Source organism: Petaurus breviceps, unplaced genomic scaffold (assembly GCF_028583685.1).
Source record: "Petaurus breviceps papuanus isolate PSGF00001 unplaced genomic scaffold, PetGlider_PUasm1.0 90895, whole genome shotgun sequence".
In the NCBI taxonomy this organism is placed as follows: domain Eukaryota; kingdom Metazoa; phylum Chordata; class Mammalia; order Diprotodontia; family Petauridae; genus Petaurus; species Petaurus breviceps.
In genome coordinates, this window is record NW_027187372.1 from 36,527,143 (window position 1) to 36,553,445 (window position 26,303).

The 26,303-nt window shown below is 42.7% G+C and overlaps 1 protein-coding gene across 2 annotated transcripts in view; it reads left to right on the top strand.

Annotated features, from left to right (window-relative positions):
• The first annotated feature begins 840 nt into the window (after positions 1-840).
• CAMK1G (calcium/calmodulin dependent protein kinase IG) overlaps positions 841-26,303 on the top strand; it is a 51,003-nt gene continuing 25,540 nt past the window's right edge. The window contains exons 1-2 of one of the 2 annotated variants that reach the window (XM_069074764.1): positions 841-1,077; positions 18,515-18,632. In XM_069074764.1, the coding sequence (XP_068930865.1) occupies positions 18,541-18,632 (92 nt within the window). In that variant the 5' untranslated portion in view covers positions 841-1,077; positions 18,515-18,540. Of the gene's footprint in view, positions 1,078-1,101; positions 1,254-18,514; positions 18,633-26,303 lie in introns of those variants that run through there. The other variant, XM_069074763.1, reaches the window with a different exon arrangement.

Below are 26,303 nucleotides of genomic sequence, written 5' to 3' on the forward strand. Positions count from 1 at the left end.
GCTGTTTATGTCCAATCCGTGGTAGAGCATTCCCAGCTCGTATTGGCCTGATCAGCCTGAGTCAGACACACTGTACCTTGAGTCCAGCATCGTGATGTCATTTTGGTCCTCTTCAGGAAGGAAGGACAACAACCACATACATGCTAACTAAATATAATAAAGACAATAGTTCTGTCCATAGGAGCTGGCAAAAATCACTGTGAGAGAGTATGGAGAGAGGAAAAGAAGATGCAGGACAAGTGGCAGGGGGGGCAGTGCACCCCCACCAAGGAGGCAGAGGATGGCTGGTTACCTAGCAAGGGAGACTAAGAAGGATCAGTGGGATTGGTATGGAAAGAACCAGGAAAGACTTAGAATCATGAAAACCCCGGGAGGATAAACAGGGGTAGGTTTTGGGGGCCTCAAAATGTTACCTAAAAGAGGCTTTGGACCCAGAGGACAGAGTCCAAAACAATAAGTGGAAATTGCAGAGGTGCGTTTCAACTAAATATAAGGAAGAGCTTTTTAGGAGAAAGTGAGTACCTCGTAGCTGAAGGGAATAAAGAAAAGCCCCATAACAACCTGTTGGGGGGTGTTGGAGTGGAGAATTCCTAGTGAGGTGAAGATTGGACTAGATGACCTCTGAGTCCCCTTACATATCGGAGAGTCTGTGATTTAAACTGCTTAAAAGAGAAACTGAGGTAAGCAGTATAATGGGGCTTCCAGAGAGATCTCGTTACCCCATTTAGGCTTGTATGGATAATTTCTTTATTCCACTCCACGCCCCGCCCCGCCCCGCCCCCCTACCGTCTGGACTGAAAGGGCCCCTTCACAAATGCTTTTCCTGGGCAAGATAAGAGACTGCCCAGACCAAGGGAATGCAAAACCAGGGAGAGAGGAAGGAGAGATGTAATCTCCCCTAGCCACTTTTACTCCCCTTTAAGGACTGCCTGGTTACCGTCCTGGGAAAGAAAACCCCTGCATTCCTTCCCTTTAATTCCAGTTTATTGTTAGAGCGGCGAGGCAGCTGGCTAATCCTCGCAGACCTGTAGGAGCCCAAGCTGGAGCGCAGAGGAGCAATTCTTGGCCAGTCTCTGGGTAAGGTGAAGCGGCTTCATTGGTGGCCACACTGTGCTCTCCACGCCTAGCGGGAAGCATGCAGCCAGCGCTGGGCGGAGGGGCGCCTATGGCTGTTGCGGGGCAGGCAGGGGAGGCACTGACCAGTGCCGGGCTTGGGCGGCTTCAGCTTGTCATTGACTCTCTCCCTGTTCTGGGTAAGTTGGCGCTGCTTCGGAAAGTGGCTTGGGACCAGAGGTCAGGGGCAAGACGCCCCCAGGGGGAGATTGGGCATTTCCGTTAGGGCTGGGACCAGCTGTTATCCCCTTCGTAGTTTTCTGGGGAAGGGAAGATGCAAAAAGTGTCCTGAATCCTGCAAGACTCCCCGCCCCCTCTTCCTAAAGGTTGGTGACCGGGAGATCTCCAAAGGCACATCAGACCTCTCGGTCTGTCGGACACCAAGCTTCCTATCTTGTGTGGATGCACACGCATGTGTGTTCCTCCTCAACACCTCACCTTTGTGAGCCTCAGTTTCCTCATCTGTAAAATGGGGCGGAGGTGATGGTGATTGCTGCTCTTCCTACCTTGCTAGGCTGTCGGGGAGATCACAGTAAGCTAAGGTATAGGAGAATGCTTTCTAAGTGAAGCTTTATAGAAATCTAAGGGATTGTTTTTATTGTATTCTGACTAGACGCTGAACCCATTCATTCAGCGTTCAAAAAATGTTCTGAGCACGTATGAAATGCAAGGGAGCATCTTGGGGTAGGTAGTATCTCTTAGGACTAGGGCCAAAGATCGGTTCTGGGCTCTTTCATCTCTGGACACTAAAGGATGCGAAATTACCGCTATGATGCTGCCAGTCACAAGACTGCTCCTTGATTTCCTCCAACGCCCAGGCTCTTTCTCCCTTTTAAAAACTTCCTCATTAATTTTAAAGATGAAACATCACAGTGGGGGGGCTCTGGAACTCACTCCCACCCCATTCACACCCCTTGCCCCTTTTCTCTCACGTAACTTTGACGCACAAACATTAACCCTGCAGTACCACCAGGAGGCTGTCAGCGTGACCCACAGCCAACAGCTTGGTTGCAACTCAGGGACAGCCCAGTGTAGCCCAACCTAGCCCAGCTGAGCCCAGGGCAACCCCAGCCCAACCGGCTTCTTTCCTCTGGAAACCAGCCAGAAGGATCTTCAGCAAAAGGTCATAGGAGTCAAGCAGGTAACATCCTCAGAATGGATGGGGCCAGTTCAAGGTCAGAAACCACTGAGACAGACCTATTGTTCCTCCTGACTGGACTCAGTAAGCCCAAAAGAAAAGACGTGAGGGCTCCTTCCCAGTTCTAAAATGATCTTTAAAAATAAAGTTTACATCAAGTATTTAAAGCTGTGGGGATTTTTTTAAGCAGATGGAGGGCTTTGAGGAAATAAGTTATATTGGGGGAAGAAAACTGAAGACTGAATATTGGAGCAAGGGAGAGGCTGGGGCTAGGTCCAAGGGAAGTGAGGGAGAGTGAACAAGAGAATTCTGACCTGATTCTGGGGAATCATAAACCTGGTATAATTACCCTCTAGACACCCATAGTTAGGTGGCAAAGTGGATTGAGTGCCGGGCCTGAAGTCAAGGACTCATCTTGCTGAGTTCAAATCTGACCTCAGACACTTACTAGTTGTGTGACCCTGGGCAAATCACTTCACCCTGTTTGCCTCAATTTCCTCATCTGTAAAATGAGCTGGAGAAAGAAATTATAAAGGTCACAAAGAGATGGACATGATTGGAAAATGGCCAAACCACCAACACCCAAGATTTGTTACTACTCTTGTTCAGTGAAGATGTAGCAAAGTTATAACTGTGAGAATGGAAGTACAGCTTTTCTCAGGTCAGTTGGTTTGCATGTCTCACTGTGAGTTGTTCAGGTCGACATTGCATAAAAAGTTAAGGGCAAGAGGTGGATGGAAACATTACACCAAGGGACTTTGGGAGAAGTTAAAACTGGAAGAGGGATGTTCATGTGGGTATGTGTGTGTGGGGGGGGGGGGGAGAGGGGTTGAGAGAGAAGAGGAGAGAGAGAGAGGTCTTTGCCTTTTTGTTCTGCCTGATTTACTCTGGTTATCCTCCATACCTGGAAAGGAATCTCACCCTACCCTACCCTCATCTCTGTCTCTTGAAATCTCTCCCCGCCTTCAACTCTCTACAAAGCTGCCTCCTCCTCATTGAAGCTCTCCCTGATTCTCACTCATCCCCCTTTCTAATTGATCATTTCATATTATGTCTCAGAGCTATTTGTGGACATATCTTATTACACCTCTTCAACTAGGTTGTCGACTCATGAAAGGCAGGAACTACTACTTTTCCTTTTGGAATCCCTAGCATCTATCTCAGTTTTTCACTGGACCTGTGATTTTATCAGTGTAGGAGACTCCCAGTGAGGAAACTTTATCTACCAATGTCCTTCACTATATGGAATCATAGGATCACAGGGTTTGAGCTGAGAAGGGTCTTAGATTCCTTCTGTCCATTTTACAGATGAGAAAACTGAAGCCAGAGGGGTCAAAAATCTGCTCTGTAACTTTGAATCTTAGAGAGTTGTCTGTCAAACTGAGAGATTACATGACACAATCGGAGTTTGTGTATCAAAGATTTACATTGAACCCTGATTTTCCTGACTGTGAACCTGGCTGTCCCCTACTGCACATCCCCTCTTTACCTAAAGCTATTGGGCAGTGGATATTTGCTAGATTGATGTATTCTTGAAAAGAAGCATCTGTGTGAGTATTCTAGTTTAGAAGTCAAGTCTCCTAGATCTGCTGCTCTCAAGGGAATATGTTACTTACTTGGACCTCAGAGTACTTGTCCTGTCATTGCATATTTCTTACAGGTGCCATGGGCTTCCTGTGGGCTTATAGGTAAAATCCATAGGTCAGAGCCCCACTTCAGATATTGTGTAACCCTGAGCAAGTTATCCAACTTCTGTGAACCTCAATTTTCCTGTCTGAAAAATGGATATAATAATAGCACCCAACTCATGGAATTCTTATAAGGATTAAATGAACTAATGTACATAAAACATTTTGCAAACCATAAAATGCTGTATTAGCATCAGCTACAATTATTATATATGCATTGCAGTGTCTAACAGACTTTGATATTATTAAGTCCTCTCATATCACATATCATTATTAAATAAGATACAGTCTCTATTCTAAAAGGCAAGAGGACCATTCCTCCTTTTGGGGTGGGGATGGGGGCAGGGGGAAGAAGTGAGGATGCAGAAGATTTCATATATAGAAATAACTCTAATTCCCACCCGGTACAGCATGTGCCCATCTTATCTATTCCACAGATCTATTTAGAGGTAGAAAGCAATAATTCACCATTTATTGCCTGCCTTCACATCTACTATGTACCTCTTCCTCCCTACCCAAGAAGAGTTGGGTAAGCATTGCCCAAGGGATGAGGCTGGGGGTGGTGAGTAAGAGTGAAGAGCTCTGGGTCTGTGGAATGATGGCAGCAAGGTAGCCACAGGTTCCTCCCTCCCTTTGTGTGTGAGAGAGATGGAGAGAAAAAGAAAGTGGAAAAAAACACCCTCGGAAAAGAGAAGGCAGTGGACACTATTATGGAAGTAGGAGTGGGAACAATTCTGGCTGAGACTGAAAAGAATCTCTTGAGAAGGAGAGTGTATCTGTGTATCTCTCTCACATACATACACACACATACACACACGCACACACAGAGCCAGAAATAAATTGCCGCACAGGGCAAGAGTGACGGAGGAGGCAGCCCGTGCCAGAGCCTGGGAGGAGTGAATGAGCTGCAGTATGAATGAATGAACGGAGGCAGCCACTGAATCAGGAAGCAGGCATGGCCAGCCCTACACCAGCAGACTTGGATGTCAATGGAAAAGGGGTTGCTCCCCGTGGGAAGCAGCTGCCGTCACAAAAGCAGGCTCAAAATACCATCCAGTGCTAAGTGGGTCTGGGAGGGGCGGGGTGGAGGGGAGATTGTTGGCTCATTGCAGAATCAGTGTCCCCAGGTGGTGGTAGATGGGAGTGGGAGAGGAAGTGGCTTGGTGCATTGCCTTCTTAAGGTCATTCTATCCCTCAAGGCAAGACGTCCCTTAATGTGGCCTAATGAGATGGAGTTCCTATTATCTTCTGCCTAGTAGTCACGGGAGAGCTGTTGCTCATAGCAAGAGCATTTCAGAGGGACCTCAGTAAGCCCAAAGTGGGGAGTAGTTCTTCCCCTGTACTTAGTATTACCCCAGCTCTGACTTCAGTGCCTTGTCCAGTGGAGGGTTCCAGGATTCTTAACTGCACCCCCAGCATTGAGATCACAATCACAAAGAGAACAGTCTGGCCCTGGTGCAATCACCAGAAGAAAGCTATAGACAGGTAGTCCCCCAGAGTGCCTGGTTCTTGCCTCTGTGGGGATTTTGGGAAGGTAGGTGGACCTCTGTGGGAGAGGAGCCAAGAAATAGTACTGGAGATAACTAAATGTGGGCAGCTGAACCGTGTGTCACCAAAGAGAGAACAAAGATCACCTCCCTCACATGTAAGTTCCCTGGGGGGACAGCCTTGTTGCCTCCACTAGTTAAAACTCTAAAGGGCTACAAGCCAAGAAAGGGAGGTGTTGTTGAAAGTAGTGGAGAATTCAGTTTAAATCAACAAACTTTTATCAAACCCTTGATAAATGCAAGCACTGAGCTTGGAGCCTGGGATAAAAAAAGAAACAATTCTAGCTGTGAAGGCACTACTGGGGACAGATCATTTATACACATATAGTAAATACAAGGTAATTTGTTGGAGAAAAGAACAATAACAACTGAGAGGCTTTACCCCTGAGATGGTACCTGAGCTGAGCCTTGAAGAAAGAAAGCCACAGAAATTCTGTCACCTGCAAGAAGGATTTCCTAGTCACCCTTGATGCTAATGCCTTACCTCTTGGATTATCTCCCATTTATCCTGTACATTTCTTGGTGGTTTTCCCCATTAGACTGTGAGCTCCTTGAGAACAGGAACTACCTTTTGCCCTATATCTCCAGTGCTTAGCATAAAGCCTGGCACATAGTAGGTCCTTAATAAATGTTTGTTGACTCAATGAAGAAAGGGTCAAGGTGTCATGGCGACTCAAGGCAGGACCAGCACGTGCCAATAATTAGAGAAATCCTCAAGTATCAAGAGAAGGTTGGAAAAGAAGATATAATCCAAAGGCAAGGCCAGTCTGTGATCAGACTGGATTGAATGTAGTGTGGTGTGGGGGACCACCAATATCAAAGGGGGTGAGACAAGCCTGCAGTGGTTGGTAAGGATTCAGAATCAAGTCAATGTCCCAAAGATTAGGGAGCTAAATCACTACATGTAGAGGAGGCAAGAAATACGTTAATGAATTCAAACTGCTTCCTAGAAATATGTCTTTTTTATTCTAGCTGACACTGGTGCCCTCCGAGATCCCTGGAGGACTCCTATGGCTGACTTACCCATTTTGAGTCCTCATCTTATTTCACAGGACCCTTTCAAGGACAAAAGAAACTTGTCACATGAGGACAAGGAGCATGTTTTAGCTCATTTTTTTTTCTCTCTCTCAGGACTCACCACACAGTGGGCACTTAATTAATCCTGGAATTGAGATGATTTGCTGTGGAGAAGAGAATATTGGGCATTAAATACACGGTAGTCTTTAGAGAAGCTAGGCAAGGGAAAATGCTCATCTCTTCTCTAGCTCTAATGAAGAAAACTATAAATATTTGTAGAATTATCTTAAATTGGGCTTATCAGTATAAAAGTAGGGACTGATGTTAGACTTTTTAGGAGAGGTTTATGGAAGAGCATGAAGGAGATCACTAGGAATATTTTATTCTAATGAATGAGAGTAGAACTACATGATAAGAATAGTTCTTAGATGTCACACTGACTAGAAGAAGAGACTGGTGTATATGACTTCTACATTTTTCTTGTAGCCCAAAGAATCCAGAACTCTTTGGGGTCTGTGGTTCTTGTTCTCATGGACTGGCACGGCCACCCAAGTTGACTAAATTAATAGAAAAGAGCTTTGCTCCCATGAAAAATCCCATTTGATGTCCCCTCACCCTTGCCTCCTGGTTTCTGTGACTTTCTTCAAGATTCGGCTCCAATCCTACTTTCTTTGGAGGCCTCTTCTAGCCTACTCCCACCTCCAGTGCCTTTCTCCTGAGATTGTCATCCATCTACCCTATACATATATGAATTGAATATACATAGTCGTTCGCATGTTGCCTCCCTTGCTAATATGCGAGCTCCTTGAGGGCAGGAAACTGTGTTTTTTTGGTTTGTTTGTTTTTTTTAGGAACCATGCTTTTTGTCTTTCCTTGTGTTCCCAGAATTTAGCACAACTCCTAGAATATTTGTTGTTCAGCCATGTCTCACTCTTCATGACCCCTTTTGGAGTTTTCTCTGCAAAGATACTGGAGTGGTTTGCCATTTTCTTCTCATTTTACAGATGAGGAACTGAAGTAAACAGGATTAAGTGACTTGCCCAGGGTCACACAGCTAGTAAGTGTCTGAGATTGGATTTGAATGCAGGAAGATGAGTCTTCCTGATACCAAGCCAGGGCTCTATCCACTGCACCACCTAGCTGCCCTTCTAGAATACAGTAAGCACATAATAAATGCTTGTTGACTGACTTAGAAAAAAATGTGACTAATGGTAAAAGATACTTTGAAACACACAATCCTAGATGATCTTGAAGAATAGGGTAGAGGAAGCTAGTTAGAGCAGTGGATAGAGCACTGGCCCTGAAGTCAGGAAGACCTGGGTTCAGACCTTATTTAGGACATTTACTAGCTGTGTGACCCTGGGCAAGTCACTTGACTACTGTCTGCTTCAGTTTTTATATCTATTAAATGGAGATAATAATAAACCCTGTCTCACACGGCTGTTGTAAGAACCAAATGAGGTAATACTAGCAGAGCACTTAGCACAGTACCTGGTACATAGTAGGTGCTTAGTAAATGTTGTTGTTGTTGAGTCAGTCAGTCACATCTGACTCTTCATGACCCCATGAACCATAGCACACCAGGCCCTTCTGTATTCCACATAAATATATAATAAACATGTTAATTAATAAATATATTACTTTATAATAAATGCTTCTTTCCTTCCAAGAAGGGAAAAGGAGTAAGATTCAGAATGCAAATCATCTCTACCTTATACCTTAGGCCACAGAGTCCTGTGATGAACAGGGCACAGTTAAAGCCTTTGTTTTCTTTATGTATAAGTGGTTTGCATATTTCCATGATGTGATATGCCCCACTCTTGTGGCAAAGGATGCATTTTATTAAAGATCACCTGAAGGATAACCTCTATCCCATGGCCCTCTTGAGCTGGTCACATCTGGCTCACGAAGAGTTTAAAACCCTAGCAAGAGATACACTGAGAGATTGGGCATTCCCTTTTGGATCAAGGTGACTTGTTTGACCACTGAAGGAGCTTCCTTAAAACTTACTTATATATGCTATTGAGTTAATACTTCTCATCCCAGAAATACCAATGGAAGTGACCCATGAAGGACCTCAGCTCTGTGCAGACCATGTTAAATATCCATCTGAATTTTACACCACTATGGTATATCTTATACATCTCCAAAAAGTGCCAAGTAAAATATAAAATCTTCCCTGAAGGGCAAAGTATACCTTAAAGTAACCTAGATGAAAGTATTAATAGGTTATCAGATTTTCTTGTTGTCATATAACACAGAGAAGGAATGAAAGGATGGGACACAGGATAGGTAAGTTTTGATGGATAGGGAGCTCAGTATCTACAATGTTAACTGGTACAACATACAATAGGGAAACACTCGTATCGTTTACAAATTGGACATTTGATGGCAAGCAAGCACAGTGTTGGAATTTTGTGCCCTTTATATAGTTTAACTAGCAAAGCCAACTGTCAAATATGCTGAATCTAATGATAGGGTAATGATGGGAGAATATCAGTTCCTTTAACATTATAAAGGAATAGATGTAAATACAGGAGATGGAGTGTAGGAGCATCTAGTCAGGACTCAGTGCCTAGAAAGGGAATGAATGACTTATTAAGGACCCACCTATTTCTTTTCTTTTTTTTTTTGGAGGGCAGTTGGGGGTAAGTGACTTGCCCAAGGTCACATGGCTAGTAAGTGTTACGTGTCCAAGACCAGATTTTAACTCAGGCTTTTGACTTCAGGGCTGGTGCTCTATTCACTGGGCAACCCAGCCACCCCCTGCTCCACCTATTTCTGATGACTAGTTTTGCCAAGGGCCTGCTTTAATCTAAGGCATCAATGAAGACCCTTTTTTTCTCTCAAGAGGCATTGATTTTGAAGTCTCCCCCTCCTCTTTTTTTCCTTCTTTTCATCCTTAACTGACATCTTCCAGGCCCCAGCTCCCCAACTATAACAGGGTTTGTTTCTTCAGGTCTTCACTTTTCCTGGTCAATGGAACAGAAGGGGATGGAGTCCTTCCCCAGTTCCTGGCTCTCAGACTCCCCATTTAGAAGGTCAACATTCTGGAAGGTTAGCATCCTACTAGAGTTTAAGGGATTCTTGCTTCCTTTCCCCCTGGTTTCTTAATTTTTTTCTAGTTGTCATGTGCCAGATGCATTGTGGGAAAGTTCACATAGAAAAGTTTTTTAAACCTCAATTTTTTATCTCTCTAAGGACTCAGCAGGGTTAACACTTATTAGTAAATACTTGAATTGAGATTATTTGCTCTGGCAAAGCGAATGTTGGGTATTAGCATGATAATCTTTAGAGCAGCTAGGCAGTGGAAAATGCTCATCTATTCTCTAGCTTTACTGAAGAAGATAATCCGTAAATATTAGTAGAATTATCTTGAATTGGGCTTATCACTATAGAAGTAGGGACCGATGTTAGACTTTTTAGGAGAAGCTTATGGAAGAGAATGTTTAGAGTCTGAAAGAAGTTGCTGGAAATATTCTATTCCTCAGCATTTAAAAGAATGAGAATAGACCTATATAGCAAGCAGAGTTCTTAGATACAGTGCTTAATAGAAAAAAAAAGAAGATAGGTATATATGACTCCTCTTGTAGCCCAAAGTTTTCAAAACTCTTTGGGGCCCTTGGCTGTGGATCAATGACTCTTATCCTAATAAATACAACAAACACTTTCTGAGTCCCTGCTATGTTCATCCTTGTCTGCAGTCATCTCACTCTCCTTTATTTTGTAGTCCTGTGGGGATATGGCTTTCCTCTCATTAGACTATAAGCTCCTAAAGATCAGAGTTTGATAAACCTTTGTACATGTTGTTCAGACTTGTCCATATCTTTGTGACCCCATTTGGGGTTTTCTTGGTAAAGATACTGGAGTGGTTTGTCATTTCCTTCTGCATCTCATTTTACAGATGAGGAAACTGAGGCAAACAGGGGTAAGTGACATGCCTGTGGTCACGCAGCTGGTAAGTGTCTGAAGTCAGATTTCAATTGAGAAAGATGAGATTTCCTGATTCCAAGCCCTAAACTCTATCCACTGTGCTATCTAGCTACCCCTTACTCAGTGTTTGGTGGTTTGAACGGAAAAGCAAGGATTCAAAGATAAATGAAACATCCTCTATGTCTTCAAATAGCTAACAATATACTAAGGGAGCTAAAACATATGCACAAATGGATACAAAAAGAGCAAACAATCAGCAAGCATTTAAGAAGTGCCTACTCTATGCTAGGGACTATGCTAAACACTAAGACTACACAGACAAAACTGAAACAGGTCTTACCCTCAAGGAACTTAGAGTCTATTGGGAAAGACAACACGTATATAACTAAGGAGGCACAAGATATATTTTTTGGTGGAGAAGACAGTAACAATGGGGGGGAAATCAGGAAAGGCTTCCTGGAAATTCTAGAAAGCATCACTGGAATAGAATTTTGAAGGAAATGGGGGTTCCGAAAGGTGGAAATGAGGTAGGAGTATATTCCTGGGGGACAGTGCAAAGGTGTAGAATATCAATAGTGCTATGGAGTGAAAGCAAGTTTGGCTGGACCGTAAACTGCAGTAAGGGGAATAATATAAAATAAGGTGGAAAGGTAGTTTGGGATGCGGTTGTGAAAGGTTTTTGAAGATAAACAGAAGAGTGTCTATTTGGGTCAATTGGTGTAGACCAGCATCATACTCAAATAGAAACAGATCTCTGCACAGTGCCTATTGACTTAGAAAATCACAGATTAATATTTTCTATGTCGTATTGTATTTTTTATTTATGTTGTTACATGTATTCCACTTACATCTTAATCTGAATCTAGGAGTTTGGTGTGGTAGATAGAACACTGGAGTCAGGGAGACCTAGCTTCAAATCCCCACTTAGTCTTCATCACCCTGGAAGTTCACATCTTTCCTAGACTTCTTGCACTGGAATTACCCTCCACCCATGTGGCTTCTTACTCTTCTGTTCTTTTCCAGACTGGTTCTTTTCCAGACCTGTTTTCAGGAGAACATTCTGCCTAGTCATGTCTTCATTCCTTATCACGTTATGCTCCACATTTTCTCTTCTATGCCCCATAGATATTCCTCTCTTTCCTTTCCTTTTTTTTTGTGTGTGTGCTAACTTTCCCTATTGGAATGTAAGCTTCTTAATGGCAGAGACTGTGTTTCTGCCTCTGTCTGTATGCCTAAAGTTCAGCACAGTAACTGGCAAATAATAATCATTTAATAAATACCTGTTGACTTATTACTCTCCTAGGTATACCCAGTCTCAGCAGTGGAAGATTCAGGAATCTAAGGGGGGGGGTGTTTGTTCTGGATTTGGATCTAGAAAGGCCTCCTTTGGAGGAGTGGGGAGGAGCAGAGTTGAGAAAAGAGCTATGAAAGGCTGCTTTTCCATCTCAGCTCCTTGAAGAGGACAAATGAAGGGCTCTATCCCTTCGGTCATCAGCCAGCATTTCTTTCACCAGCACCCAATAAATAAGTACATGAGACAGCTGGTCAGAGAGGAGTGCTGCTGTCAGCTGCAGTGAGGGCCAGTCCCTACAAGAGCAGAGCCTTGACTGCCTTGTCTGAGTGTTGGACAGTGTTCTCCTATCCAAAGCCAGTATCTTCCCCCCTCCCCAAGGGAATATCCAAAACACTTTTTAGGAAAGTTCCTTTTCCCTAAATAGCCCAACTGCTCTGGAACAGATGATATCACCACCATAGATTCAGGAGGCTTATTCATAGGGAAAGGATTTGGGGATCACCTTGTCCAGTCCCTTCATTTTAGATGGGGAAAATGAGGCACAGACAAGGTCACACAGAAAATAGAAGAGCCTGGATTTGCACCCAGGGACTTTGACTCCCAATACAGTAAACTTCTCTCTCCAAGAGCAAGCCTCATCTGACCACTCCAATGTCTAGTCCCAAGTGGTCTGATTTGGAAGGAAGCCTCCATCTTTCAATTGCAATTTTCTTTGAGAATTATTCCTATCCATCACTTAATCAATCACTAATCATTTATTAAGCACCTACTATGTGTCAGGAGCTTATAGTAGAAGCCTATATAAGAATTACTAACTATGTTTCCCAGATGGAGACACTGAGGTTGAGGCAGAGTAATTTACTATAATCACATAGTTTGTTAATCAGAGGTTCTTAATCTAGAGTTCATGAATATATATATTTTTAAACATTTTGATAACTGTTTCAATATAATTTGTTTCCTTTGTAATTTTGTATATCTTATTGTAAGCTTTAAAAAAAACATATTGAAAAGGGGTCTATAGGCTTCACCTGTCTTCAGAAGGGGTCCATGATACAAAATTAAAAAAAAGATTAAGAACTCTTGTAAATGGTGGGACTAACTAAATCTTTTCTTTCTTGGTCCAATGCTTTTTTTCTACTTTAATGTAATTAGTTCCTTTCCCAGAAGACCTGTCTCAGGAGGTTTGCTCCCTGAGAGTCCGGCCTGTTCCTATCACTGCACTCTTTTGTGCTCCACTGGTACCAAAGATGGTGGCTCCAGTCATTCATGTCCTGGGCTGTAAAACCCAAGACAGGCTGCAGTTGCTGTTCCCAAGCTCGGAGGCTCAATCAAAGTTGTTATAGAAATAGAGTGAGGTGCAAGAAGTACATTGGAAACAGAAAATGAGATTCATATTAAAGTTTCATCATTCTTCAAAATTGTCTGTTGGGGTTAAGAAAGAGGAATGGGAGAAAGTCATTAGCATCAGAGAGAAAAGGTGGCCCATATCATTAGATGGTAATGGAACCCACTGTCAGAGCTGGTGGTTAAATATTCCTTTGGGAACATTGCCCCAGATCAAGACTTTCTATGTAAATAGGCCAGTTTGAGCTATTAGGAAAGGTTTCTCAGGAGCATGAGGAGGCTGAGTGTGGGGATCTCAGATATGAGTCCCTTAAATCTCAAAACTGCATTGAAAAAGCATGCAAATGGTTAGGTTTAAGGATGGAGCATATGATTGGAATGCTTTTTTTTTATTATCCTTTTTTTTAATTCAACTAAGGACTCTTCTGGGTTTCAATCTAATTTAAAGGGATAGAACAACAAATGAAGTTTTATTGCTATCACAATGTTAACACCTATTGGAAAGCAGGTGGTTACTCTGTGGGGGTTCCCTGAGGTATTTGTGCACAGGAACTGCACCCCCGTAGCCATTGCCTGCTTCCCAGTTGGCATCTTATAAACTAGAAGGCAGAATACATTCAGAGGCCTACTTTATCTAAAGAAGTTCAGCTGAGAGACTGGTGTCAGTAGTAATGGAAAAGGAGAGTCATACCAAATATCAGTATTTTTTTTTTAATAAATGCAGACATGGGGGGCATTGATGTGTCATTCTCTGCAGACTAAAAATATACAACCCTGTTCCCCCCCAAAAAAAATAAATAAAAGAAAATAAATGCAGGCATAGAAGACATTAGAGCTGGAAGGAACTTAGAGGTCATTGAGTCCAATCCCTTCAATTATAGAAGATGAAACAAAGGCCAAAAGAGATTAAGCCAGCTACACAAAATCACAGGAAACTCGAGAAGAAGGAAAGCAAACATGTGGCAAATTTCAGATCATAAGATAATAGGGTCAGAGCTAGAAGGGACATCTGTTCCAACTCCCTCACATTACAGATGAGGAAGTTGAGGCCCATGGAGGTTCAAGGTCATATGGATAGTGACTCTTTCCACTCTACCACAATGCCTTTCTCTACCTCATTCATAGTCTATAAATAGAGCCCATGTCTACCTTTCCCCGGCATTCCCCAATATTGTCTATACCATCCAACTAAGACTTTGTCTATACATCAGATACAAGACAAAAATCAAAACATTTAGTCAAAAAGCCAGATGGCAAGCATAAAAAAACAAAACTCGAGTTTTTGAATGAACGTTGCTTTTTTTCTTCAAAGTGTTATGACATCTACCCTAAAAAGGCAACAAAAGCTTCATACTTCATCCTCCTTGCACAGTATCTGTCTCCACTTTAGAGACACACTGTTCCCCAAAGCATTTCTCATACATATTTTTAAATTTTTATCTAGTTTTTAATTTATGGAATAAAACAAGCATTACCATGACATAGTATAATAAAAAAGATAATTGCACATGAAACTGCAAATCTATTATGTACAACTTGCTATTCCTTTTAAATATATAATAGTTACCATGTAAATTTTTTCCCTTTTTTTCTTCCCCCACCTCACCTTAGCGATGGCTAACATTAGACACAAATCTGTGTGTGTGTGTGTGTGTGTGTGTGTGTGTGTGTGTGTATACTTCATTTATCAGTTCTTTTCCTGGATACAGATAGCACCTTCCTTCATAGATCCTTTGTAGTTAATTTGGGGATTTATGATAGTCAAGATGACTTATTTGCTGAAAGTTGTTCTTAAAACAATATTGCTGTTACTGTATACAATGTTCTCTTGGTTCTGTTCGTTTTACTCTTCATTATTTCATGAAGGTCTATCCATGTTTTTCTAAGACCATCATGTCATCATTTCTTATAGCATAGTAGCAATCTATCACAATCATATACCACAACTTGTTTAGACATTCCCCAGTTGGTGGGCATCCGTGCAATTTCTAGTTCCTTGCCATCACAAAGAGAGCTGCTATAAATATTTTAGAACATATAACTTTTTTTCCCTTTTTCTCTAATCATCTTTGGGAATTGACCTAGTAGTGGTATTGCTGAGTCAAAGGATATAAATCCTTGAAACCATCCAAACTGAATTAGTAGTTAATCCTATAATTATGGAATCCCTGAGCAAATGGGTCAGATGGCCCAAATACATCTACCAGATACTATTCAATCAAACATGATTATTAAGGGACCTTTTTGTATTTTTTTATGTGTTGTCATTCTCAACAGGATGAAATTAACCTCAGTCTATCCCCCAAAGGTGTTACAGGGTTCCATAAATTTCAGAGTAGCTAGTTATTTTAAGGGAGTCTTTCATAAGAGATGTTTCTAGGTTTCTATACACAGAGGGAGAGTGGGATAATTTCTGGTAATGGCAGCAATGGTTCCTCACCTATCATTCCTTCCCTTCTCAATGCCCATTGTCTAAGCAGAGGAGGTGGTAACTGGGAGACCAGCCAGAAGAACAGAGGGAGGCAATGGCAGCACCTTCTGATCCCTGATCTACAGCCAGGACTTAATTCAATTAATTATTTATTGAGCAATGGCTATGTGCCCAGCACTTTGGCAAGTATTATGGAGGATACAAAAATTTATTACATGTGAAATAATTAGAAAATAGTCCAAGATAGCATGATCTAGGGTGAAACAATAGAGGACTAAGTTCAGGAAAGTCGAAGTTCTGCAAAACTGTGTGAGTTTGGACAAATTGCCTCAGTTTCCTCATCTATCAAATATATGGATAATAATCCTTTCCTACTTACCCCACCGCATTATTATGAAGCTTTAATAAGAAAAGGTATGCACAAGAGCTTTGAAAAGTATAAAGTACTATGCAAATGCAAACAATTATAAAGTGCTAAATTGACTATGACTAAGTATCTTAAGCTGCATTAGCATCAGCATCCAGAAGAGGAAGGTTATTATGCCTCTTTACTCTGCCTTGGTAAGACAACATCTAGAGTATTATACTCAGTTATGGACACCACATTGTAAAGAGAAAATTGATAAACTGAAAGCCATTTACAAAAGGGTAACCAAGATGGCAATGATGAGACGAAAAAAAATGAGACAAGCAAGGATTGTTCAGAAGGAACTGGGAAAAGGTTAGCCTGAAGAAGGGAAGGTATGGGGCAAGAAGGGAGCATAGATTTAGAGCTGGAATGGACCTCAGAAGTCATCTGGCCAAATCCCTTCCTTTTACAGGTGAAAAAACTGGGTCCCAAAAAGATTAAGTGATTTGCCCAAAGATACAATCTAGTAAATATCACAGCCAGAATTTGAACTCCAGATCCATTTTCTTCTCTACTCTTACTTAACTCATCTCCATACCCAGACCCAGTCTCAAGATCTGTGATTTTAATCTTTGAATCCCTTGCTACCCTCATCTTCTGATGTTGCTGACCCTTAATACTCATCTCTAGGCAACTCTCATCATATGATTTCTTTGCTTTAGCTCCAGGGCTGCTGAATGTTGCTAGAGAAAGTTAGGAACATGACATGTGAATTCAACTGAGCCCTCACGGTTGTCCCGGTATCCTGCTACTATACTTTTATTCATTCCCACAGGGACTGTTCCAACCATCTTCTTCTCTCCTCAGTCTCCATGTGTCCTTACTCTCTCCCATCATATCCCACAATCAACACTCCACCATCCTCCCATAGTGGCAGTTTTCATTTGAAAGGGTATCAAGTAGAAGCTGGATGACCACTTCTGGGTGAAGTTGTTGAGGTAGAGTTTGGTTCAGATGTTCTCTGAGTTACCATCTGATTCTGTGATTCTGTGACATAATAGCATGTTATTGTACTGGGTTTTTATAGTACTAAATAACTGCAAATAGAGCAGATGTCCACCAATGAGGGAATGGCTAAAAAAAAGTATGGCATGTGAATATAATGGAACATTACTGTGTTGTATGAAATGTCGAACACAAGGAACATTAAAGAAGCAATGGAAGATTTATATGAGCTGATGCAAAGTGAATTAAGTAGAACTAAGAAAACAAAACGCATAATGACTACAACAAAGTAAATGGAAAGAACAATGAAATCTAAACATCTTTACAGAGGTAGAAGACTAGGGTTGTAGAACACTACAATATAATATGTATGGTGTAATATAATATATAGTATATATATATATATAACATATATAAATAATATATAGTATAATACTGCAATATAATGTATCATATCATATCAAACCTGGTTAATTTGTGATTTTTTTCTCTTATTTTTTGTTTCAAGGAATAGCACTCTGGGAGAAGAGAGAATATAGTACAGAACAAATAGGAAGAAAAGCCAATATGTTTTCATTTCAGTTGTGTCGAACTCTTCATGACCCCATTTTTTTTTTTGTTTTTGGAGGCAATCAGGGTTAAGTGACTTACCCAGAGTCACACAGCTAGTAAGTATCTGAGGTCAGATTTGAATTCAAGTCCTCCTGATTCCAGGGCTAGTGCTTTATCTGCTTAGTACCACCTAACTGCCCTCCCACCCCAATTTGGGGTTTTCTTGGCAAAGATACTGAAGTGGTTTGCCATTTCTTTCTACAGCTCATTTTACAGATGAGGAAACGGGCAAACAGGGTTAAGTGACTTGCCTAGAGTCACACAGTTAGCAAGTGTCTGAGGCCATATTTGAACTCAGGAAGATGAGTCTTCCTAATTCCAGTCCTGGTACTCTATCTGTTGTGCTATCTAGATACCCAATAATTGCATTAGGAAGTGGTTAAGGGGCGTACATAATATAAACTAGAAAGACTTCATGGAGTATAGTGGTGGGATTTGAACAGGGCTTTGACTATAGGAGAAGATCTGGGTAAATAGAAGTCAATGGGGCACAAGTAAGAACAAAAATATGGAATGAGTATGATGTATGTGAGGAAAAGAAATAGAAATCAGCCTGGCTTAACACTCCAACCTAAATGAAGAAATAATGAAAAAATAATACTGATCAGGGCAAATACCTGGGTAATTTGGGAATGAGGGACTTTTCACTTGGTTCATTTCTGTCTAATCCAGAGAATGCCCCCGATAATGATAAAAATTCTCATTTTGCCTTGCTTTCCAATTTACAAAGATCTTACCTCACCATAACCCAGGTGGTTTTGTCTCAGTTTTGTAAATGGAAAAGTAAGCCCCAAAGAGGTTAAGTGATTTACCCATAGGCACACAGCTCATAAGTTTGAAAAGTCAGCGTGCAAAGCTAGGTTTTCAGTCCCAATGGTCATTCCACCACAACACACTGCCTCTCTTTGTTTCTAACTGTTGCCTATGGAGATACCCTCTTCGGCAAAAGGTGAGTGTCATTTGGCCATGTGGGAAAGCAACCAAATGAACTCTCTTCTTCCCTTTCTTCTCATTTTCCCCACCCTTCCCATCCTTCCCAGAATCCCAAGCTTCAACTCTGGAGGCAATGGGCCGTAAAGAAGAAGATGACTGCAGTTCCTGGAAGAAGCAGACGACCAACATCCGGAAAACTTTCATCTTCATGGAAGCGCTTGGATCGTAAGTCCAAGGAGGGTGGAATCATGAGGTCAGGCCAGTCCAGTGAGGAGAGGGCAGCAGCCATTCTGGGGCTGGCTGTGACTCTCAGCAATTGGCAAGTACCCTATGGAGTTAAGGCTCAGGTGACTAAAGAAAACTCTCTCAAGGAGCAAAATAGTCTTTGAAAGGGGTTGGAGGGCTGGGAGAATGGAAGAGGGGTGCCTTTGTTGTACCAAAGCAGTCCTTTCACTTGTTCTTTTTCTGGTCCTTAAATACCAGTCTTTCTATCTCTGCCCTCTTGTGTTTGTCCTTTGTTCTTGAAGAGGACCATGGCATCAGGGAATGGTGACATGACTTGGAGTGGACTTGGATTTGAGTGAGGGAGGGCTGTGCAAGGTCACCAGCCTCACTTTCTCCTCCAGAACCTTCTGGGTCCAGTGGCCTGATATTTTTCAGGACGACTGGAGGTGGATCAGAATGCATTGGGTGAAGCTGGCCCTTTTAGGCTAAGGCCTTTTCAGGTTCTCATTTTGAGTGAGGTAGTGCCCATTCAATGCATAGATTTCTTTAAGAAATGAGTCAAGGCACTAGGCACTTGGGCAGCTAGGGGGTGCTGCTAGTGCATAGAGCACCAGTCCTGGAGTCAGGAGGACCTGAATTCAAATTCAGCCTCAGATACTTGACACTTACTAGCTGTATGACCCTGGGAAAGTCACTTAACCCTGCTCTCTTATCTACACAGACAAAAGAAGCTATCTATCAGCAAATGTAAGTTGGCCCAAATACAACCTTCAGAATGGCTTAACCCAAGACTGATGATAGTTGAATGGTGGTGTGTTTGAATTCATTCCCAAGTGGCTTAAATTAATTCCAAGGGTGATTGTCATTAGTGTAGATACAACCTTGATCTATACCTACCATTCCTTTGTGCCATGGATTTAGGAATTGGTGTTATTTCAAGGGATATATCAGAACATTTTTAAGGTCTGAGTGTCAAACAGAGGGAGGAGGGACAGGCAAGGGATTGGCAGATAAAAGGGACAAGTGGGTAGGGGGAAAATGAGGGTAGTAGCAGGGTCTTCTCATCTATCCCTTCCTCCTCCTGCCCTCCGAGTCTCCCAATCAAACTCTCAGCTAAAAGAGATGAATCCTGTGAAGTTTCCTAAAATCTCCAGGGAATGTCCTCTAGGACTCCCTCAGAAAGCCATTGGCACTGAACAAGTTAACCCCTCAGCTCCAGAAAGGGGCTCCTGTGGGCTCTCAAGCTGTCAGCTTACTCACAGATCTGAATCAGCTCCCCTCTACCACCTCCACTCTCCCCTCATAGTGCTCTGGCTCGGTTGGAAAAAAATAAGATATCACGTGGGAGTCCAAGCATGTTCCCCTTGATGATAATTGCTGGGCTGGCTGAGCCAGAGACACTTCCTCTGTTCCCAGAGTCCTCACTTAAGTCTGTTTGCTGCCTCCTCTGGGGAATCCAGCATGTGACTGACTGAGGCTGGTTCACACAGTCCCCAACCCTGCCCCTACTGATGGTTCACAACTCCCTCTGGTCAGTCATTGGTTGGGGTAGCAGAGAAAAATAATGGGACTGCCTCCTCAGGTAAGGCCTATGGTGGTCACTCTCCTCCGTCTTTTTTCATTGAGTCCCTTGCTTTTGACTATAGTGGGTAGCCATATACTTGTTTCTCTGAAGAGGTTAAGTGACTTGCCCAAGGTCAAACAACTAATACGTTATCAAGTGTCTGAGGTTGGATTTGAACTCAGGTCCTCCTGACTCTAGGGCCATTGCTCTATTCACTGCACCACCACTGCACTAGCAGAGAAGGATGAGGTACTAGCCCCAAGATTAGAGTCGTGTGGCTCCAAATTTAGGGCTCTGCATACTCAGTCTACAGGCAGCCACTGGTGCGGGCTAACCTGGCATCCATCTGCCCTGTCTAACAGCCAGTCTCCCCATGTGACATCCAGGTGAGGACCTCTTACTGGGAAGGATGAGGAAGAGGAGGCTGGAGGGCCACCAGTGGGTCCTAGAGGATTGGCTGATTTACTTATCCCCAAACCAAGACAATGGGGGAGGGTAGATCCCATGCAGGCTTGCTCATCCCTCTGGTTCTGAGCTCAGAATTAAGGCATTTGCTGAGATCTCTGCTTGGCTTCCCCCACTCTGCCAGCTCACATCAGAAGCACAAGCTGGTCGATAAACGCGCTCCATTGCCTTCTGCATTAGACTGCAGACACTGTGATGTTGCTGGCGAGAGAGGGCTCCGAGAGCTGGGATGCATGTAAAACAGGTGCCCTGCTCAGCGATGGTAGCAAAAGCCACTTCGGGGCCAGCAGCTCTTCCTGAATTTCCCAACAAGGGGTTGGTAAATAGCTATGGTCTCCCATTTCATTCTCCCACAAAAATGGTGGCTAGAGACTTGAAGGCCCTCAACTGGACAATGCCATCCCTAGATCTGAGGGCCCAGCCCGGCCATTCCCCTGGAGCAGGCCTTTCCCTTTGGCACTTCCACCAAGAATGAGGAAAGAAAAGAGGCTGGGGGAGGGCTGGGGAGGATGGGCAGGGGGAGGGGTAACTCAAGCTACCGCCTCTCACTCACCACAGCCATTTACTCAAAGCTGGTCCATGACTTTGGCAGCTGAACCTGAGTGAGAGTGCCTAGCTTCACAGTCGTACACAACTCCTGCTTCCAAATCCAGAAGTCGTTCATGTCACCTGCGTGTACACACGCACGTGCACACACACACACTGAAAGCAGCCATGTGAGTACTGAAGCTGAGACTAGACGAGGGGAGTGGGGAGAAAGCAGGGAAATGCAATGCTTAGACCACCACCACCACCATCCCCACCCCTCAATCCACAAAGCAGGCTCAGCTAGAGGAGTCAGAGACAACAGGAACTGGGCTGTGCATCCTGGGACTCACCTTGGCTCCTGGGTCACACAAGCAGGAACAAAGGATTCAGTTCCATACCCAGGGACCCATTCCTAAGAGAGTTTCAATAAAATGAACTACAAAAGCAGTTTTATTTTCCCTCTACTTATCTCAGAAAAAAGCTATCTGTAGTAGATAGAGCACTAGTCCTGGGGTCAGAAAGTCCTGAGTTCAACTCTGGCTTACTAGTTGTGTGACCCTGGGCAAGTCACTTAACCTTAATAGAAAGGAAAGAAGGAAAAGAAAGAGGGAGGGGGAGGTGGAGGGAGGAAGGAAGGAAGGAAGGAAGGAAGGAAGGAAGGAAGGAAGGGTAATTATTGGCAGAGTGGTACATCCACAGGGAAGAACTAAGACCAATGGCAAGAAGTTACAGAGGCAGCTTTAGATCAGAGGGTCACAGATCTGAAGTTGGAGGGATCCTCAGAAGAAAGAAAAAGAGAGAGAGAGAGAGAGCTGGGAGGAAGGAAGGAAGGAAGGAAGGAAGGAAGGAAGGAAAAAAACTGCTATTATTGGCAGTTTGGTACACCGTGAAAAGAATGATGGTCTTTGAAGTCAGAAGACCTGAGTTCAAATCCTGCCTCCTTCACTTACTCCCTCTTCCATATCTTTATCTATGTAATAAGGACATTGGACTAATGGGTCTTTCTAGCTCTAAACTTATGATCCTATGAACAGGTCACAACCGCAGAATCTCAAATTGGAAAGGATATTAAAGGTCATATAGTCCAACTACTTTGTTTTGTGGTTGAAGATAGACAGGCCCAGAGAATGCAATGGTTTGCCCAAGGTCGTGGGGGGTAACAAGCAGTCAAGTCAGGATTTGAACCCAACTCTTCTGACTCCCAACCCAGTGGTCTTTCCACATGCCATACTGGCTTTCACATATACATCAGATCATCCCCGAGCAGGCAAGACTTTAAAATGTATTCTCTCAGCAAACCCCGCAGAAGAAAATAGTCTACGCATCTACTGTATGATAACATTTGCAGGAAGCAGTATATTAACTGCTGCTGCATTTATAATAGTTCCTGTAGGAAGGAAGTGTGGGGGTGGTATTTTGCATTCTGCATTCTCCCAAAGCCTAATCAAATCTTCTTCAGAGAGCTGAAGCCAGTGTTTTCCAAGGGGTGCTGAGGTTTGACTTTAGGACATTTCCCAGTGTTCCAAGGGCTCCTAGAACTAAATCCCACATTATAGGGCATTTTCCACATAGAGAAGAGAGTAGACCAACCCTTTGTGGATCCAGATGGAAGAATTAAGACCAACGGCCAGAAGTTACAGAGGCACAGCTTTAGATCATAAGGTCACAGATCTGAAGCTGGAGGGCACATCAGAAGTCTTCTAGTTCAGTTCACCTACTTTTCTTTAAAAAAAAAAAACAGATGAAAAAACAGTTAAAGAGATTAAGCTACTTGCCCACTGTTGCAGTGGTAGTGAGCATCAAAGGCAAGATTTTAACCTAAGACCTCTGAATCTAGAATCAGTTGGCTCTTCCCACCATACCACAAATGGACTCCCTTGTGAAGTAGTGAGTTCCCTGTCAGTGGGAGTATTCAGGCAGAAACTAATTGACCATCCCTTAAGAATTCTCAGCAGGGGGGAAGGGGCAGCTAGGTGGTGCAGTGAATAGAGCACCGGCTTTGGAGTCAGGAGGATCTGAGTTCAAATCCAACCTCAGACACAACACAAAAACTAGCTGTGTGACCTTGAGTAAGTCACTTAACCCCAATTGCCCCCTCCAAAAAGGAAAAAGAGGAAAAAAAAGAATTCTGTAGAGGGGGTTTCCATATTGGCAATGAGACTAGAGTAGCTTTTAAAGGTACCTTCCAAATGAAGATTTTAGGATTATATGAAACTATTTGCTAACAAAACCATAGCTTTAACATGTTAATACAAAGAAAGACTGCAAGGAGCAGCTAGGTGGTACAGTGAGTAAAGTGCCAGCCCCGGAGTCAGGAGGACCTGAGTTTGGTTCCCGCCTCAGACACTTAACACCTACACAAAAAAACTAGCTGTGTAACCTTGGGCAAGTTACTTAACCCCAATTGCCCTCCAAAAGGGGGAAAAAAAAAGACTGCAATGGAACCCCTCATCGGAGCTTCCTAAGGGAGTAAAACATCTATTTCCTAAATTTGACCTGAACCAGTTCAAGGCTGACCTGGGTTCCTGCCTGACCTTTCTGGGTGACTGGAGCTACTCCTAATGTTTTGGGATCTATCAAGAACCCAAGCTTCAGTGAGATGTAATGTACCGCAATCTCAAGTTTGGAAAACCTCCTCCCAGTTTACAAGAATTCACTAATGGCTTTTCATTTATGTTTATGAATAAGTGGGTCAAAACACATTGTACAAACAGCTTTATGGGTCCGTTTCTCCCTTTTTCTTCTGGATTTGTTGATTCCCTCCCTGAACTGCCTCAATTCTTTGTTTGCACATAGACTTGGAATTGGAAAGGACCTTTGTCCAACCCCTCTCCAAATCATAATCCTGTCTATGATGCCCCCAGAGATAGGGAACACACTCCCCCTTAAGGTAGCCCATTACATTTTTGAACAACTCCAATGGTTTGGAACCATTTCCTTTGAATCTCAGAACGGGCGGAGTCTTCAGATAGTATGAAGCCAACCTCCCACCCAATGTAAGAACCCCTACTACACCCTCTCTGACATGCACTCATCCAGACTCAGCTTGAATACCTCCAACAAGGAGGAGTTCACCACTTCACGAGGCAAGATGTTCTATTTCAAACAGTTGTAATTGTCAGAATGTTCTCCTTATGGTGAATCAGAAGCTGCCTTCTTATAAGCTGAATGTGTTTTAAAAAGAATAACTGTGTATTAGCCTACATTGAGTATAATTGGTGACTGTGATTTCATTGGTCTGAATATTCCTTTCATTGGTGCTGGTGGCAAATCCCCCCAGGTCTTCTGATCTCATGCAACTAACTCTTGTTCATGTTTTCCTAATAAACCACTTAAAAAAGGATCTTACCTAATTTGCTGGAGAGCCTCCTCTTGGTTTTTTAGTATCTACAGGATATCTGTGTATCACGCAGACCCTCCATCTGTTTTCCTTAATTCTTGCTATGTGACTAGTTTGCCTCCTTTTCTGGTCATTCCAATCCTTGATAATAGTGTATACAACACTCCAGCACATGGCCACGTGTTGTTTCTTGCACACACCCACCATGTTCCTTTCCATTGATCTTTTGGTTATTTGTAATTTTAGTTCTTCCAGGATCATAGTGTTCCATGATTGGCAGCCACATAACTGAAAGAATATTGGTATTAAAGAGAGGGGCAGTGTATGAAAGAGAACAGTATTAGAACCAAAAATAAAAGAAGGATGGAGGAGGGGGAAATCTTCTATGCTTTGCAAGGCCTGAATTAAGCTAAATGACTTTGTAAAATTTTTGTTATTTGAGATGATATCTATCCCATTAGCACAGGCTTGTAAGACTAGGGACTGACTTGTATTGGTCAGTCAACAAGCATTTATTAATTGCCAACTTGTACCAACCACTGTACTAAGTTCTGGGGACACAATGAAAGATAAATTATTGTTCCTGCCCTCAAGGAGTTCATAGTCTAATGGGAAAGACAACATGAAAATAATTACATATACATATATGTATATATAGTGAAAATCGAAAGTAGGAGGTCCCCCATTACCAGTATTCTATAACTTAGAGTCTCAGAGAGTTGACTGAACACTTAAGAAGTTAGGTGATTTTCCCATAATCATTCAGCCAGGATGTCTGTGGCAGGACTTGAACCCAGATCTTCTTTTGAGACAAGCTCTCTAATGACCATATAACGATGCTTCTGCCTGCTTGTCATAAATAAATAACTATATATGTTTATATATAAGCTTATATATATGCTTAATAAATATTAATAAATGCTGATTGATTGACTGGTTGATTTATAATCAAGAGGTAACTCTGTACCAAGTCATGGAAAATGGCACCACACTTGAACCTTCCTGAAGGGAAAAATAAGAGGGGGGAAGACATTTACATAACTTTATTATATATTTTAAAGGAATAGCAAATTGCACATAACAGATTTGCAGTTTCATGTGCAATCACCTTTTTTATTATATTATGTTATTGAAATGCTTGTTGTATTCTATAAATTAAAAACAAAATAATTTTTTTAAAAGGAGGGGGAAAGGGAAGGATGGAGAAAATCAAGGTCTGGAGGAAGAATTGGGTACTCTCTATCTGTTAAGCCCTGTAATATATTCTAAGGCACTCATCTGGGTCAGAAACGAAGCCCTTATGTCCCACCTGGTAGCATCACAGCCCTGTGCCCAACTCTCCCACCCACCAATTATAGCCAGATTGCCTCCCAATTACTTTCTGAAAGTTGGAGGAGCAAAAGCAAGTCCCTGGCATTCATTCTGGACACAGGGGATGGTATTTGTGGGTAGTGGTAATTAGAGCTGGAGTGAGTTGTTCAATAGTGAGTGGAATGAAATCACAGCAAAGGGCACCCTGGGGAGGACAATGCTAAACACTTCAGATCTAATGGATCCACCTACACAGGGGTAAACAGGGAGAAAGGCACTTTTAAACAAGACTCTAAATACCCCGAAGTCTAGGAGGCTGAGGGTTAAGCCTTCCTGGGTCAGTCACTAACAAAGGTAAAGATGCGGTTGGGCAGATCTGAGTTCAAATCTTGTTGGGGTTGGAGGGGACACTTATGGCTGTGTGACCCACGCCAAATCACTTAAGATCTCTGTGCCTAAATCA